Source organism: Salarias fasciatus, chromosome 5 (assembly GCF_902148845.1).
Source record: "Salarias fasciatus chromosome 5, fSalaFa1.1, whole genome shotgun sequence".
NCBI classification, from domain to species: domain Eukaryota; kingdom Metazoa; phylum Chordata; class Actinopteri; order Blenniiformes; family Blenniidae; genus Salarias; species Salarias fasciatus.
In genome coordinates, this window is record NC_043749.1 from 25095635 (window position 1) to 25113910 (window position 18276).

At 44.6% G+C, this 18276-nt stretch overlaps 1 protein-coding gene across 3 annotated transcripts in view; it reads right to left on the reverse strand.

Annotated features, from left to right (window-relative positions):
• Nucleotides 1-18276, reverse strand: part of kaznb (kazrin, periplakin interacting protein b) — a 159120-nt gene that overhangs the window by 30828 nt on the left and 110016 nt on the right. For 2 of the 3 annotated variants that reach the window (XM_030091512.1, XM_030091514.1), the window contains exon 5: nucleotides 12036-12143. In XM_030091512.1, coding sequence (XP_029947372.1) covers nucleotides 12036-12143 — 108 coding nt within the window. Of the gene's footprint in view, nucleotides 1-8435; nucleotides 8690-12035; nucleotides 12144-18276 lie in introns of those variants that run through there. The other variant, XM_030091513.1, reaches the window with a different exon arrangement.

Here is an 18276-nt window from a genome sequence, read left to right on the forward strand (position 1 = left end):
GTGCAAAACGTGCTTAAGGACAGTGGCAGCCCGAGGAGGCAATACATCGAATATGATAGCGCATCTATGGGAGCACCACCCATCGCTGTATGCTAAATTTAAGGAAAAGTTAATGCTGTCTTGAAATGAACGAGCTTATTAGCGGTTGACATTAGTGAAATGAGCTTGTTACCGAGGCAGATATGGTAACGACCACATCTTATCTTTTCTTCATCTCTATCTTTTAGTAACTTTTTTTATATTTTAACTGAGGCAGATATGGTAACTAGCTTGCTAAGGATTTATCTTAGCATGCTAGTTACCATATCTGCCTCAGTAAAAAAATAAAAGTTATCTACAACTTTTTTCTTTCATCAATCTTTATTGCTAAGATTGATAACTGATTACTCGCTAACATGACGTGAGGAAGAGAGACGCACATGTAATGTTTTATTTTGTATGTCTTATTTTTTTATTTTTAGAACAGAAAAAATAAAAGACTGTTCAATTGAAACGTTTCTCCTTTTTTTTTTTTTTAAATACAGACATTCAAAGTACACATTTTAGAGCTGCAACCATAATACCGTGAAACTGTGATACCGTGATATTTTTGCCTAAGGTTATCATACCGTCAGAATCTTATACTGGCCCATGCCTAATCGGTTTTCACCACTAGATGGTGTATGGAGTCACCGGGAAGCGAAACAGCTGAAACGAGGTGACTGAAGCTCTGTTCATGACACACAGGTTTATGAAATTTGTATAAAGGACATGACGATGTTTTCTAGTGAAAAAGAGAAACTAAGGTTAAAACCTTACTCTGTAAATTTCATCGTTGTAGTGGAATTCCACAAGGCTTTGACAAAAATGAGACAGATGTTTTCCCAAAATGTAACGGTGAGCGAGAGTATACACCAGACTTACAGCAGCTGCCTCCAGGTAACGTGGGGTGGACCAACAGACGGGTTCCGGCCTCCAGCAGTAACAGTCGAGCCTCTCAACAGTCAGTCTTTACAGCGTTCAGGCCAGCGAATGTTAGCGTGAGCTCACTAAACTTCAACAAGTTGGAATAAACATCTGCATGTTTGCATCGTTACTGTCACCATGTTGCCCTGATTGCATTATTGCCTAATTCCGATAAGCCAAAAGGTTTAGCGTCGCTTGGAGCTGGAAGCATGGCTGGAGACTCTTGTAGAGTCTTGTTAAAAAATCTGGAAGCCAAGCCTCACGAAAAGTAGAGTCTTGTAAAACAGGTCCTGAAACTCGTGAAACTCCTCACATCAACTGATAATAAAAAATAAAAAAAAAAATGCTGTGATATCTGAGAAAACTGTTTATAGCTGAAGACAAAAAGGACAACTCAGACACGACTACAGCATCAAATCAGATCTGAGCGCAAATCTGACAGGGGGAGATGGAAAAGATGGCCGATACTGAGAATCTTCAGGCACGTTGGTGCCGCCGGTGGCCCCCTGCTGAGCCTCAAATAAGAGGAGGTCGAGTGGGTGGATGGCAGAGGTGGGATGCAGCGATTAGCTGCTCTGTTAAAATCATCAGCACGGCTATATTTAGCAGCTCCATTGTTAATTTGCACTATGGGCTCAGGAGGAACTTGGGCAGCGGCGGATCAGAGGCTGTATACACAGTGTGGGCCGCAGAGTCACATTTGACATGCCGGAGCTCCAAACAGCACCGACCAGCTTCTGTCTCATGAACAAAGACATCAAAAAGGAACCGGAACAAAACCTCTTTCTTCCCGAAGACTCCAAACGCAGAGACCCGGAGTTCTGCACCTTCCCTTCCTGATGAGTCCGCGCACGTGAGGGTCAGGTCCTTCCTCCACTCAGGGCATTACACTGCCTCTCCATAATACATACAGGCATCAATAATGCATCCTGGTGCCTCCTAAACCATCCTGACCATCCGATTTCCCACTTAATGGTAACTCATCGTGGTCTGCAGACAAAACACCAGGTTCAGTAAATCTATACGTTCAAATATTGATGCTGATTAGTGAGTCGTTTTTGCAGAAACAGTCTCGACCTTCTGACCGGGGTTTAATGTGCATAACTTTAAAATATGTGAGCAGATCTGAGAGCCTTGTGACTGATTTCTTTCTTACAACAAACTCATATTTTAATTAAAACTAGAATTAACCGCCAAACCGCCTGAATCCTTCCCTGTCGCTCACTTGTTCATCCTCATTGAAGTTATTCGGGTCTTTAGGAGGACGATCAGGTGACTGATTTGACACATGGAGAATATTGAATGACTTCAGCCTAAACACCCATCAGTCACACACCTGATGTTTTCACACAGTCTTCTGTTTTCACGCTCGCTGGAATATGTTCCGACACGTCTCCACAAGAATGCACTGTGACTGCAGGCCAAACACTCCCTCTGGTAATCTGCTGCTTAACACACACCAAACCCTCTTTAAATGTTTTTTATGACTGAATCGTTTCTTCTCCATGACAATTGCATATTTATTGGTCCATGAATTCAGATTTATTGTAGATTCACTCTAGTTTTTCTATGCGTTGAACAGTGGATAACATGGGAATAAATTGTCTTTTTAATATTCTAATTCGCAAGACATTAGCAGGAAAAACTCAACCACAAACACAATTAAGACATGTCATTTATTTTATTAACATCAGCGGTGTGCTTCTTAACAGTTTTGATGAGGTTGGCCTACCAGAGGTTACTGGTTTAGATTTCGGTTCCTGTTAACAGTTCAAGTTATGCAACGTTACTTTTTATGAGCGTATATCAAACTATCTGGGTGATCATAAAATGTAACAAAGTTCATCTGTTTAAAACAACACAACATTCCGATGACGTGGGATTCCAAGTTTATCAGTAAATATTGTCTCGGTGTCCCAGCTCTGCGATTCCGTCCATGTTTCTGTCCTCACAGAAATCAGAGCGCTCTAATCCAGGGAGCTACAAAGCAACTGTCAGCTGAACTGTGAGAAACGCGTGAAATTGTTTGAACTGAGCTGAACAGAAAACCTCCACGTGTCTTTGGACAGACAGTATGTCGGGGATTGTTGTCCTGCTGAATGATGAAAGGATATTTAGAAGAATAGAAATATATCTTCTTCTTTAACCCTCATAAATTTTTCTCTACAATTTGGACTTCTCATCCACTCAGCCGTTCATCTTCTATCCTGGATGGATGAAACTAGGAGAACAGAAAAAGCAATCACAGTGAGAAGACGGTCACTCGGTCTGGTCTACTCCAGCCAGGAGGAAAAACCCAAGGTCTTGTTCCAGAGAGAACCACAGTCCATCATTCTTAATCAACTCTCTGTGAACTGCAGCCTGAGGTCTGCACTTTGTGCTGAAGTCTTCTCTTAATCATTGACGAGAAACCCAACATCCTGGAGAGCATTTCGGGAATCTTGTAAGTTATCTATGAGGCTTTCTGCTGAACTCTCTGCCTCTCTGACCGCCGAGTTCAAATGAGTCTCACCGACCAACAATCTTCAATAATACATCCACCTGGTTCATGCTCTGTATTTATATGAACAAAACCTAATCTAATCCTCTCAATCTGCCAAAGGAACAATTAGGAATTACGGCTCCACTTGAACCTGTAAATTTAAGAGGATATGAATCACATGTATTTGTGTTTCCGGCTCTGCAGTGTGAAGAGCAGCGCTCGCCCATCAGTGTTATCTGCTGGAGTGTACAGTATCTACTGAGGAACAGCCTCCATTAATTAATTGCCCGTGGGTTTACATTACAACTGAGGTCAGTGCAAGGATGCCAAGTGCAGATAGCTGTAATTGATTCGCAATTTATATGAGGATTAGGCGCACTGCCAAGGATTTGCCACCGGAAGGGCACCGGGGAACTTGGACGAGGCTGTTTGGATTTGTAACTCTGTCAAAAGCTGCGATTTGATGAACATAACCTCTCTGTGACTTGACACTGGCATCATTTCCTCGGCAGGAATTATGTTTACACGGCGTGATTTTGCCTGCGATTAAGAAAATCAAACGGCTGGCACAGAGAACCTGAACGGGAGACGCTTGATTTCCAACAAAGCCGTGATGAAGAGACGACTGTACTCCTGCCGCTGCTCCTGTGATCGCCGGATAACCCAGTTTTCAATTCAATCAGCTACAGTGAGAAGCCTCTGCCTAAAGCCCTGCCATCTATTTTCATCTCGTCCTCGTGAGTCAGAAGTGGGAGCAGCCAATTAATTCTGGTTATTTATTTAATTTTTCCCAAACGGTGTGCACGGCAAGAATAGCAACGGTGAGTGTACGATTTTTCAGTAGAATAAGAAAACATTCCTCACATGCATTCACGAACATGAAAAGCCGTCAATTAGGTTCATTATGATACTGAAGTGACAACGTTTTCAATGCCCGCAGTCTTCTGTCTGTCGTCATAACATCTGTACTCCTGGAAGTTTAAACGGGGCCTTATTCTCCTTTTCAAATCACATCATTACAGCCTCTTCGACATGATGTTTGTTATCAGCACCACTCCTGCTGCTCTGAGCTTAAGCGAGCCTTAAAGTGAAAAACAGAGGTATGATTAAGACACAACGTCAAAGCTGTTTGCATCCGACTGAGTCAGATATCAATAGCCAAACAGCCAAACTCACCACCGGACTGAAGCAGCCACCACTTTAATTAAACATGTTCAGCCACAGTTTATCACTGAGCATGACCTCAGGGTCACCAGAGCTCCAGCCACTGATCCCAGTGGCCTGCAGGGGAGACACTGCTTCAGCAGGTCACTGATTAAATAACATGACACCCAAGATGTGCTTGAGGATTCAAAAGAAAAGCACCAAACAATCTGCATCACAGATTTTACACTTTACTGCAACTTGTGTCAAATGTCTGAGTGCATTTAAGTGAGTTTCTATATGAAACAGAGGCATTTCCATGTACAGTGAAAGGCTGAGAATAATACATTCAGTATTATAAATTTGACATTTTCGGACACATTCTCATGGCTTTTATCTGGACGAGCGGATCGATACCACTCTGGAAGCTGTACAGTAAATATGCAGCTGGAGTGGGTTCCGTGCCCAGAGGGGAACTGCCTCCCCGGCTGTGTCCAAAGAAAACAGAATCTGCCAGCCGGCACTCCTGAAGCTCCCGAATAGACGTGCCATATCCTGTCTCTGTAATTAGCCGAAAAATTATTTGAAAAAACGTCAACGTTTGTTTTATGACTGGGTTTAAAAGCCAAGAATTTTCAAACAGTTTGACAAAAATGGCGATTAGTTTAATGAACCGGGAGGTTTGTAGTTCAAAGTCCAAGAAAAAGTTTACACTTTAACCAAATCATCAAATCTGTTGTGCCAAAAATGAGTCCCCAGGCATGTTCTGAGTCTTCGCTGAGAGTCCGCAAGGACAAACCCCGGTGAACCAGCGCAATCAGCCAAGGAGGCCCAGAACATGTCGTCACCCACCGAGCCGCGCGACGCCACAGGGCCCCAGTCTGCAGCGGGCACCAAACATCTGCCAGAAACACATCCAGTCTGTGGAGAGCTGGGAATTTGCAAGGCTTCATATGAAATGTCCCTCATGTCCGGAGGCATGGCAGAAAAATAATCCCACAAACCGCAGCAGGCACCTGCTCTGCAGCTGGAACCGTGTGCAAAACTGTAAAAACCTCAGGCTAAAGTTTGAAAATGTGCAGTATTTGCAGTAACGAGGGGAGCGACTGTGTTCAGCTATGAGCTCAACAAACAGACCAAACAGGAATAATGGCTAAAAAAAAAAAAAGAAAAGAAAAGAAAAGAAAAGCTCTTCATGTGTGACTTTGCAGCCAAACTGTGTCAGTCTGACGGCGGCGGCACCATCTGTGTGCCACAGTGCAATCGGTCAAACTCATTATCTGCAGCAGGATAGAGCAGCGACCTCAGGGGTCAGAGGTCAGGAGCTGCTGCGGGATCAGACTCATCTCTATTCATTCACTAACCGCTTTGACACACATGCAGAAACAACCCACTCACGGCATCTACGCAAAAGAATACTGATCAGCTCTCAGTCCAGTGGCCACCTCGACAAAAGGTCTCCAGATCCAGTTTGTTTTGAGCTTTTTCTGTGTGGAGTTTGCATGTTCTCCTTTTCTTCTCCTCCAGTCTGTAAACATCCACTTCAGTATTAACTGGTGACTCTAAAGACTCTAAACTGTAAAACTGTAAGAAATGTTTACAGTTTTCTTGGTGGTTTTCGTGGTGGCCGAATTGGAGCCTCTTGCAGGCCAGTTTTGGCTGACGGGCCTCATGTTTGACACCGCTGGTTTGGCCATTTCGGCAGTTGTAGCTGTGTTACTGTATTTTGCCGTTTCAAGCGGTTGTAGCTGTTTTACCTGTTTTCTCGTCCTTTTAAGTCACTTTAGCTGTTTGAATGCTCCTTTCATTTCATCATCTGTTCAAGATGTCTCAGCAAGATCAGCAGTTTTAACTCTCTCAGCTGTTTGTGGTTGATTCTATCTATCAAACATGCAGCTGAATCATTTGCAGCAACAACTAATGAATCTCTTTAAGGAAAGAATTGTTCTTTTCTTGGATTTATTCAGGGTTTATTTCTGAGAGTTGCAGTAGGAAACTCAACATTTACCCCATGTAGTGAAAGGCAGCATGCAGTCCATGAATTCCAGTTGATGGAATGAACTTTTGCCACTTTTATCACAACAAGCTGCTAGAAAAGAAAAGTTTTCAGCTATAAAATTAAAATAAGATGAAGAAGAGCCAGGGGGTAGCAGACCTGTGACCTGCAGTCAGCTGGGATTCGCTCCATCAGTCCTAACTTTAAAAAACTGGTATAGAGAGTCTCTTTCCACGGGACTGAAAACAGATAGGCATAAATACAGCTTCTCCTGAATTCTGCACTCATTATACCGTAAACATGTCTCGGTTCTATATTAAACCAAATATATAGTTGTTATTGTTCATTTCCTCCTCGGTAAGAGAAGCTTCAGTGTGTCTGCTGAGCTACTAACGTCCCCAATACTGCACAGTATTACCAAACGCCACTCATGCACAATACTTATAGCAGATTAAGAGATCATCCATATGAAAATGTCATATGTAGGTCAGCATTTCACTCCTATCTTAAGTAAAACAAAAAAATAAGGCCGGGATATGGAATAGATTTAAATAAATCAGCTTTCACGGGAAAGAATCTGTGCACAAAAATAACACGTGAAATCAGCCTCAATCAGGTCAGAATTTCAACGGCGAAGGAAAACGTCAGTATTCCAGATTTTAGTACGTTCCCAGAATACAAGCTGTATTTTCTGGCTTTAACTGTTAGGTATGACACACTGAATACAAAGAATGAAGGCCTTGATTTATCTCATAATATGTGTTGTTCAAAACATAACACAGGATGCAAGCTGGTGCATGTTGTTTAAGGTGCACTGCATAAAAAAGCAGCAAATTGTTAAAAAAAGTGTTGAGTTCTCATGAAAACAGCTTCAAGAGTTTATCAAAAAAATCATCAGGTATAGATTTTTCTGTGCTGCAGATACAATAATAAATGTGAGTAAAACTGTTAAAATACGAGGATACTTCCTAATGATACAAAAATGCAGACGTTCACATTTAATCCAATGAGCTTCACTCTCAATACGTGAGACGTAAACACTCAGATTTAGAGCCTCAGATTAAATAACCTGAATTATTTGGGTCTCATTTGATCTGCTGATGAAGCGTCTTTAATCATTATGCAGGAGAGATCAGTTTCACTCCACATGTGGTAAAAGCACACGCAGATAAACCAGAGCTTACGCCCTCACACCCTCAGAAAGTTTTCCCTGGATACACATTCATGTGTACAGAATGTAATGAGCGGCAGTTTACTCTTGCACCTGGTTGAGTTTGGATTCATCATGATTCTGTTTGAGCAAATTTCTATTCTATAATCCATTAGTTGTCAGCTAGCTTGACTCCAGAGAGTGGAATTTGAAAATATGTTTTAACTTTGTCAACCTCTCTATTTTGTTGTTGTTGTTGTTTTTAGCTTATTGTGATAATAACTGGGATAATTCGTCAGGTTGGAAGTTGCTTGAAAACAATCAGGCAACGAAAATCAGCACCGCCTCCGAGAAACTGAGCATCACAAAAATCAGGTATGTGGTCATAGTTCACAATCTGGGAAGAGCAGATCATGAAGTACAAGGGTCAAGAGGGAAAGAGTTGAGTAATACACTTAAAAATAAAAATGCCTGAAAAATGTACTCAAGAGCAAGTCATGAGATGAAGACACTTTCCTCCCCGAGTCACAAATAATCTCAATACACGAAGCAGTTGTGTGTGCTGTGAGTCCAGTTCTTGTGTAATCCGTGACTGACAGACGCAATCACACACGCACACACACACACACACACCTGAAGATGTAAAGTGAACCTGCTCTCTGGAAGCTTCACGTCCCTTTTACGGCCTCCTCTAAAGCACACACAGCTGTGCCACTCACCGGCCTTGCCCTCCTCCTTGTCGGACCTCATGTCCTCCTCTGCACAGGCTCCGCTCGGCTCCACTGTCACCTCCGGACTGAGCTCTCATAGCAGGTGAAAGAGAGAAGAGAAACTGCGCGCACACACACACACATGCACACACACACATACACACAGCAGGCCAGGAGTGCGCACACGGACTGCCGGGAGAGGCGGCCGCTCCCAGCGCCGCTCGGCCAGGCTCCACCCAGCCGGGGTACGAGGAAGTCTTCCCCGGAGAGCCTGCAGCGTTTCTGAACCGGGCCCTTTCTTCTCTCCCGCCTCACAGAGTACCTGCTCGGCGACACGCCCAGAGGCCGCCGGGACGACTTTCACCCACGCCCACTCCTGCTTTTCCTCTTTTCTGCCCCCACCGAGGCAAAGCACAGGAGGCGCAGGAGAGCGGGGGGAAGGGAGCGTGACGGTACCTGCAGCCTCAGGTGAGTCAGTGGAGCTCTCGCTCCACCTGACGGTCGGCAGCGAGCAGAGGACGGAGCGCACCGACACTCAGGAGCCTCAGTAACGTCAGGGCTGTGAACGGCCACCAAGCCCAAAGCTTGGCTCAAACGTCCAGTTTTAAGAAACCAGTGTCTTCATTTGGGTTTTTTAAGCACAAGAAAGGTGAAAGGTTAAAAGCAGGAAGTGGGGTTGGTGAGGTTATAGATCGATATTACTACTCCGGCCCATTCAAGATGAACTCGGGCTTTATGTGGCCCCTATACCCCTGGAATTTTCCTCTTGTTTGCTCTGAAACTGCTGGAGCTGGACGCTGCACTCCTGCGCTGAGCCCACCCTGCCTTTGTAGCCCTGCTGAGTTTACATCGCTCACTTCCTGATTGGGAATGCGTGTTTTGGCTCAGAGCACGCAGGAATGCAAACTCTGAATGCATCACAAGAGTAAATGCAAACTTCCCGGTAATTCAGAAAAGGGATCGCAATAGGTTAAATGATGCGAAGTCCAAGTTTTCACATCTCCACACACTGAGGATACTTTGATTGAAAAGAGCGAGCGGTGCGATTTATCCTGTGAGGATTGAACTGATCCTCTGCAGGTGACACATCAGGATAGTGAACATGGGTACAACTGCTCCACTTCACCTCTGGGGCTTTTTAGCGTGATGGATGCAAGGATAACACTTTATACAGATGAGGACCGACACTCAGGTGCTCACTGCAGCGGATTAAACCTTTTCAAAATTCAGTTATTAATGTTGCACGGGTCAATTAATATTATTACCATTAGCATATGGATATGAGCACTTGAGGATGCAATTCCCATTTAAAGATGTTTTCATTAGATGCTCCGCATTTACTAAGATTTACAACTCACACTTGAACAATCTTTGTGTTCTTGAATATCTCTAAATCACGCCACACCACACATTTCAGTAAACTGGAACCACAGTGTTGAAACCTACTGGATTTACAGCTGTTTGAACATTTAAAAGTAGCGCCGATCCCCCACACGGGGGTTAACGATTTCTGTTGAGGCAAATCCACCACTTAGCATCACTTAGCATCCTTCTCCCTTAGCATCATTCCGGGACAAAAACCAATCACCGCTCATTCCTTCAACCACTAATAAATGATCAGATTGCCAATCAGCACAAGTCCAGTGTGATACTTTGCAGTCAGCTTCATTTCTTTGGTTTGGGACGATGTCTACAAGTCTGACGCTGCTCCTCCTTCACTGATGAGAGAGCGACACGCTGTTTCACAGCACTTTTACAACATTATCAGACCCAGTAAGGGAAGGAGTGGAGACTGAGAGGTTAGAGAAGCAGATCGGAGGGTTGAATCTGACAAATCAACCCAGGACGTCCCCGAAGCCTGACCTTTGACTTGCAGCAGCTACCAGAGAAGTTATCAATATTCTCCACACTGAAATTTCTGCATGTTTCAGTTTTATCACACATGATCAGAAATACTTCACATAGATCTTTATTTTAATAATCACCTCAGAAATATGAGCTTAATTTAAAAAATGAAATCTTTTTCAGCAGTATACAAAAAAAACCTTGACATTTTTCCATTATATAACTGACACAAGGATTACCTTCTCATTGATATTCACATTGTTTGAGGTGTGTGTGTGTGTGTGTGTGTGTGTGTGTGTGTGTGTGTGTGTGTGTGTGAGACTGAGTTCTCCTCCCGCGGTTCAGAGCAGCTGTGCCATTTGTCCCGCCTGTCAGCGGCTGACACTCTGCGCTTTAGCTCCATCTCGGGATCAAACGTGCTCCGACCAGATGCTTGTCACATGAGTCAATGGCCGTGTCGCTCACACAGCGATTACTGCCGGGCTCGTTCTCTCTGACTGATCGGGGACTAAAGATTGCAACACTAACTCTATCAGGGCTACAAGGTGACGAGGCCTCAGCCTCTAACGCAGGAAGTGGTCATCGCTTTGTCCCGGGCTCGAATCCATTCAGCCTTATTGAGTCATACCGCTGTTAACTGGTCTGAAGAGCGACCAAGGTTTTATATGAAGAGAAAAATTTGACCGAAAGTTTCACTTTATAATCCCAAAGTCACGCCATTCCCCGCTCTCAGCTGCACTGAATTTTATTCGCGGCATTGCTTTCATCCTGACACGTCTTCAGTGGGAAATTTTCCGCCCCTCAGTGTCCCTATTCTTCGTCACCAGCGCCAGGATCACAATGTCACTCATTTGCTTTGCTCACATTAAAGCTGGAAGAAATCCTGAAAGCCTCCGCCTGCTGCCCTCCTCCGTCTCGCCGCTGCACACGGCTGACCTGTCAGTCTGCATTATCAGCGCCGCGGAGCGCTGATAGAGAGTTGGGATGGAGTGGCATTAAAATATTAGCTTGTGGGCAGAGAGGGGGGGGGCGGTGGAGGAGAAGGAGACGGAGTGAGCGGGGTCACAGCCGCCGCCGCTGCCGCCGCCGCTCACTGCTGATGGAGATGGCGAGAAGCTGGCGGAGCCGCCGAGAGGTGAGACTGCATGAAGGGATTGAAATGAGAGACGCGGCCGGACTTTCTGACTGTGAGAACAATGAGGAGTAATGGCCGTCATTACTCTGACAGAAAGAAATGGACAGACGGCTCAAAGATGAACAACAACACGCAGCCATTGACTCCATGATTGATCCTGTTGAGCGGTATGGATACAGTTAGATGACTGCGTGGCAGAAAAGCGGCTATTATTCCCCGCTTCTCGAGCCTCCCTTTGAAACATTTCATTTCTTATGGCGGCGGCGGTGATTGCAGGCGAAGAGTGGTCCTGCTATAATTGCATATGATACAATACAAGAGCGCTGAACTTCGATAAAGCTCCACTCAGGCTGAAGCCGCCTTTCTCTGCGAGTCAATCACTGGCTTCACGGGCTGACGTGGGCACCTGTGGGCTCCTGACGGACCAAACGTGTTATTTAGCCGCGATAAAGCCTTTCGGCGAGCGGCGAGGTCCGTGTGGTGAGGTGTTGTTATCCGATCACTCTCTGGCTCTCTGGCTCTGCTCGGGCCCTTTCGCTCCAGCTGACGGCAACTGCCAGGATAAATCACCTCTCTGTTCTTACTGCTGTCACCACGGCAACGGCGCGGATTTCCCAAGAACAACGTACCTTTGCCGAGCGAGCAGTCGGGAGTGCCAAAGTCCATCATGCTGGATATCTCTGTTGTGTAGCACATGTCTGTCACCACCGTCTTCTGCCTGTGGTGCACGGACGGCTCTGCAGGGCAAACACAAACACAACGTTAGTCTTCCGACGTTCGGGGAATTAAAGTTAAAAATAAACCACCTGAAGCTTCTGATCTTAAAAAAGTGACACCTAAAGTCAGAGTTTCTCTTTAGACACACATTAGCAAAAAGACAAAAGGGTTGAAGTTTCAACAGAAGGAAGGATTTCAGGTGAAAACAACATGAGAAGTTGTTTGTTGCCTTGTTGTTCCTTGTTACTTTATTTTTAATGCTGTAATGCTTTTACTGAACACATTGTCTCCATCATGTGGTTTCCCTGTTAACACCACACTCACAACCGTCTTCTTTTCATGTGAACACTCCCGCTGTGTGTATAATCAAATTAAAAATAAAGCATATGTTTTGCTTTTTAAACTTTGAAGTGCTTTGAGCTGCACTGTATGCGTAAAAGTGGCTATTTCAATAAAGCCATTCATTTATGTTAACTGCAGATAAACAGAAAGAAATAGAAAACTGAAAAAATTGAGCCACCTGTGACATTTATTATGGCTTCAGTTTGATTTAATGTGCACAACATTCTGTATAAAAACACAAAGTTCTATTGAAATTCAACTTTTTGCTGTGTTAATGTTAAACTATATCAATTTAAAATTATTTATCAATCTTTTATTTTAAGCCTCACACCCCCTCCTCTGTTAGCGTCACTGATCGACTTGATAAAACAAGAAGAAAGTACTTCTAAATCATCGAGTTCTCCATCTTGTCCACTATTTTCCCTCCACCTCATTTCCTAAATGTGTCCTGTCATGCGTAAAGCATGAAATGCAATAAAAACGGCGAATCCGGAGCTGGGAGGGGTTCTCTGGAGCAGACACCTTGGCATTAAAGCAGGATTGATTTCATTCTGAAAGTGAGCTGCACCTCCGCCAAATCTGATGGAAGTAATTCTGCATTTCTCCAACGTCCCTTGAGAGAATAAATGCTGGTTTTCATGGCGGGTAAACGTGCGACAGCACCTCCTCTGAGCGAGAAAACGCAGTTTCGGGATGAAAGTGTTTTCCAGTTGGGCTCCATGGCGAGAGCTGCAGTGAGCGGCGTCTGCCCTCAGGTGCCTTCTGAGCGCCATCTGCACAAGCACTCTTCCTCAACAATGATCTCACCCTACCCGCTCGCATTTGCATGTTTTGGCAGTTTCAATTTCACTAGCAAGTGGTATCTATTTAGATTACTGACCTCGGCGGCGCTCCCCGCCCCCCTCCTCCCTCCTGACCTGTCAATAACGGTTTAGGTGTTGTTAAGCTGACCTTTTTCTCCGGTCTTTAATATGGAGATTGGACAGCAGGCCGGCTCATGCTCGGCCGCGCTAAGACCGCTTTACTTAGCGCCGGCGGTAATGAGAGCGACCGAGTCGTGGAGGGCGAAGCAGCTGGCTCGCAATCCACATGTCGGCGCACGAGTTTGCAGCAGTGTGTCGGCTCCAAGCGTTTCCCGTCACACTGTATTTGGATTTCTGTCGGCCGCGTGTGTTTCGCGTCGTGATCCTCCTGCTTGGACATGCTTTGGCTGCCTGTAAGTGACCTCCCATTCCCCCGGGGCCTTTGATTAGCCACAGTCCATTGTAATTCACGGGGAAACACCCTTGTCATTGTGCCGCCGCTGTAAGGAAGGCTCACTAAAGAGAGCAGTGCATCATGTCTGCTGGGTTGGACCCCGACGGTGAGAGGTCAAATGTTATGGAAATGCTGTGTTTCCATCTGTAACCTGACCGAACCAGGCAGCACAGGCCATTTATTCTGACTTCGACTCGTCACGTCTCGTTATTCTCCTCCTCATCTCAAAGGAAAATGAAGGGGGTGGGCGATTTTAAATGGTAATTAGGATGAAAGTCAGGAGGAGATAATCTTCGCAGTCCAGTGAGAGTTTTAAGAAGAATACATGATTTTGTTGTTTTTTTCCTTCTGAGGCCTCTTTGCCTTCACTCCAGTGAGAGCGTGCACTGCTGTGCGTCTTTGACTGACAACCCAGACACGTTCTGCTGCTCCTTCTCTTTGGTTGACCTGCCAGTCGAATAAATATGCTTTAAATTGATGTCTGATGCTGTCAGATGGAAATATCTATCACAGTGGACTCCCAGACAGCGTACCTTTAAAATAAATGATGCTGCTCTTAGTTTAAACCTTTCAAAGTACTTTGGCACATTATTATTATTTGATTACATGATTAATTGCGTAAAGCAATCGGTGTTTCCTGAATGGACAAGTGTGAATAACTGCTGTGCAGACATCTGCCATTGGTGGAATCGTCACATGAAACTAAATGAGAGACATCCTCTCACAAAAATGAACACAGTTTGGAAATACTTTGAGCTACAAAACAAAAGCAGTTAGCCTGTAGACTGGCAGAAACTACGTAACCAGAGTCAATAGCCTGCTGCTGCTGTCAGCATCATTTACCCAGAGACACTGTGATCCGGATAGTCTGAGAAGATCAAGCAGCTCAGCATAAGATCTGCTTCTATTTCACTTTACTGCATGAAATGAAGCGCTTTGTTCCTTCAACAGAGTTTAAAATCCAATGTAGTTATTGAACATTGTGATTAAAGGCTCTTAAACCAACAATAAGTTTGGGAAAGGAGTAAATTAGCATTTCCCTTGAAGAGCGGTCGTCTGTTCTTTAATGTATTTTTGTTTAGCTGACAGAGAAATTAGTCTCCAGGAACGTACTGTACAGATAGCTAGTCTGTATATTGTTTCAAAATAAATTAAAATGAGAAAAAATTCTCAGCTCTTGCAGCGAAAGGTCTGAACTGATTTTTTACTCCAGCAAAAAGAGAGACTCGTATCGATCAATAAATTCAAGCATATCATTAGTGATTTATTTAATGAGGAATGTTGCTGGTTCTCTAATGAGCTTCATATGTAATAGGCCACATTTCTATTCATAATTCTGGTTTTGTGAGCCCTGCAGGGAGAGCCGTCCCACCCTGTAGAAATAATGACACATGTAGGGAGACGGGAGTTGGCACCATGTTACAATTACATGAGGTCACCGAGTCAACAGGAACACGTCTTTAAAACAAGCTGACACGACATGGCAGTCGAGGGGAAGCTCAGAAGATGATAATTAAAGTTACAGCGTGACCGCGAGCCATCACACAAAACATCGACACCCTGGAAAAGACTGCTGTGCTGCATGGATATTTTTTTTTTACGTCATCAACACACACAGGGAGGGATCTGAGATGAAAACAGGAAGACGAAGCCAAGCAGCGGAAGAACGGCACGTGAACTGTGATTCTGCTGAACCATTCTCAACCAGGAGCTCCTGCTGGATCAAGCAGCACAGAGAGTAGAGGCTGCATACATGCAGGACGATCCCCAGTTAGGAAAGTTACATCTCCAAGTCCACGGTGTTCAAACGGCAGTAATAAGGCAGCGGCACGGCTGCTTCCAGCAGTGCTGCTTTAATGCCGCTGTCAGGGGCCAGAATAGACACAAACGAACCGCAAACAGCAGAAGGATGGAAAGAAACTCAGGAACTACAATTTATTACCACGATACATATCCTGAACCAGAGTGACTCCCAGGAAAGGTCAAGCTGGGTGAATGGCAGGTGTCACAATTGCTGCGTGCGCACGTGTGTGTGTGTGTGTGCGTGTGTGTGTGTGTGTGTGAGTGAGAGAGAGAGAGAGAGTGCTTTGAGACTGCTCTAGCCATGAAAAGACACCATACAAGAGAAGTCTATGCGCTTTTCAAGTCTAGCTCTATTGACATCATAATAACGCTTATAAAAACTGCAATGAAGCTTTATAGTCATGAAATTCAGCCTCTTTCACTGAAGAAGTAAAAGAAAATGTTCCAATTTATGTCTACAGGTGCAAGAAAAATTACTGTATGGATGAATGCTATCATTAGAGAAACACCGGTATAACACTTGTTTAAAGGTCGAGTAGAAGTATTAACTTCTCGCTACTTGCTGATACAGAGTAATAATTAAATACCGTTTAGTGTAATTTATACTCCATATGCCACTGATATGGTTTTGTACAAACTATTGTCCTTTTAACATTTTGGCGGGTCACAATTTAGTCTGTCCTAGAAACATTGCGCACGTCGCTGGCGTTCTCTGGTGTTCCTGCTGCTGATGCATGACGCCATGTGGGACTCGCTCGGTTCTACTGGGTATCTTTACACGAGCACGGGTACTTCATTCAGTATCAGACCCGATTCCCAGTACTGGTACATAAGTGTATCCCCAGTTTTCATTTATTTATTCTCTGTGTGCAAAGCAACAGCACTGGTATTTTTTTTCCTGACGGAGACCATTCCCACCTCACTTTTATTCAAATATATGACTCTTTACTGAGTCTCCTGTCGAGATTGCCATGACCACTAGAAGTTGGAGTAAGTATAAATGCGCACTGAAGTGCTTGCACAGTGGCTTATACAATCATTTTTCAAGGTTTTATTTTAATACTGATTTGATGAGTATGGCTTCATTTAGGCTGAAGTGTAAAGCAAACAGAAACAGCGGTTTCAGCACGGCTGGAGTCCAACGCCGAATGTTATCTGAGAGAACTCACAATATACTGCAGATGTAAGTTCCTGTAGTCCAGTGACCAACACAGACACATTCACGATCCGTATCACAGAAGAACAGTGATGTGAAAGATGAGTTCAGCCTCATGGACACCAGCTTCAGTCATTCTCTATAATAATATATAAAACCCATCCTGGCTGGAAGCATGTTAAGCTTCCCATGTCATCATTTCTCGTATTACTGGAAACATGGAGCTCCGCCCTGCTATTCCGGTGAAGCTTAAGTCCGTGCTTAACAAATGTCTTTGTAACACTACTTTGATCGGCCTGGTTCGCTCTGCCTTGACGCAGATCACTTGCCGAGGAAACGCCTACAAAAACCACAAATTTACACAAAAGCAAAACAAAAAGTATGAAATGCAAATTTCCTTTCCAGTTTTTTTCTTCTGCATTATTTTCTCTCAAAAGGCAAGATGCTGTATCTTATTCACGATGCATATTACTTTGGCATAAAATGTCTGTTTATGTCAGAGGGACATAAACGTGATATTACATCTTTTGAATATTAAAGACATTTGCTCATAAACAACAAGGGGGGGAAGCACAGCCTTGACAGCCTCACCAGGGAAAAAAGAAAACTAAAAACTGAGGAGGTATTGACGAGGATATAGTGAGAGTGTGTGCATGGGAAAGCACTTCAGAGGTGAGGCAGGAAGTCAAAGCTATTCAAACACGTGAAACAGTGTTTCCTGCGTGTTAACGCTCATCACAGCCATGTCAACGACATGTTCGGGACACGAAGAGGAGACAGCCACTCGGCGGGAATCCGGAGAGGTATGCGAGCAGAGAGCGATGGACGACTATCACTGGCGTGCAGACGGCTCATCTGCTCATCTGCCCACTGGCACCCGGCCTTTAATTACGCCGGCATTCGGTCCATCACGCTGCAGACGCATTCATTCCTGCGTCAGTCATCGCACGGGAAAGGAACGGAGCGTCGCAGCGCCCTGAAACGCCGCCCTGCTGAGCTCAATCACGCCGCTGCGTGTGTCCGTGACACAGACGCGCACAGGCACCACTCTGGATAACTGATAATGACTGGAAACACGGGGCTATTTACCCGTCGGGATTGTTTCCACACATATTATCAAAGACACAAATGACTTTAATCAAGCTGTAACTTCATCGCACAGGCATGAAGCGGTTCGCCTGAAAATGAGCTGTTGCCATTATAAATCAGAAGAAACAAAATCGTTCTATTAACTAATCAAAGATCAGTTGTGGCTGTATCTTCTACTTTGTGTGTATTTGGGCTGCACTGCCTCTCCAGGTTAACTGGTCACTCAGAACTGACCACACTATGACCAGAAAACACACCCTGACAGAGGTTCCAGCTGTTCGGGAATAATAATTCACCATTTAATGCACCGCCTGACTGTCCCTGCGGTGGCTCTGCCCCTGTTAATTCTAAGTGAATGTTTGATTTCTTCCCACTCCACATGTCAAAGTGTCCTTGAGCAAGACACCCTTAACTGCTGGCTGTGGGTGAATTGAGCACCTTGTAGGGTGGCTGCCCTCAACGCTGTGTGATTGGGGGAATAATACAGTGCAAAGTGCTTTGGAGGC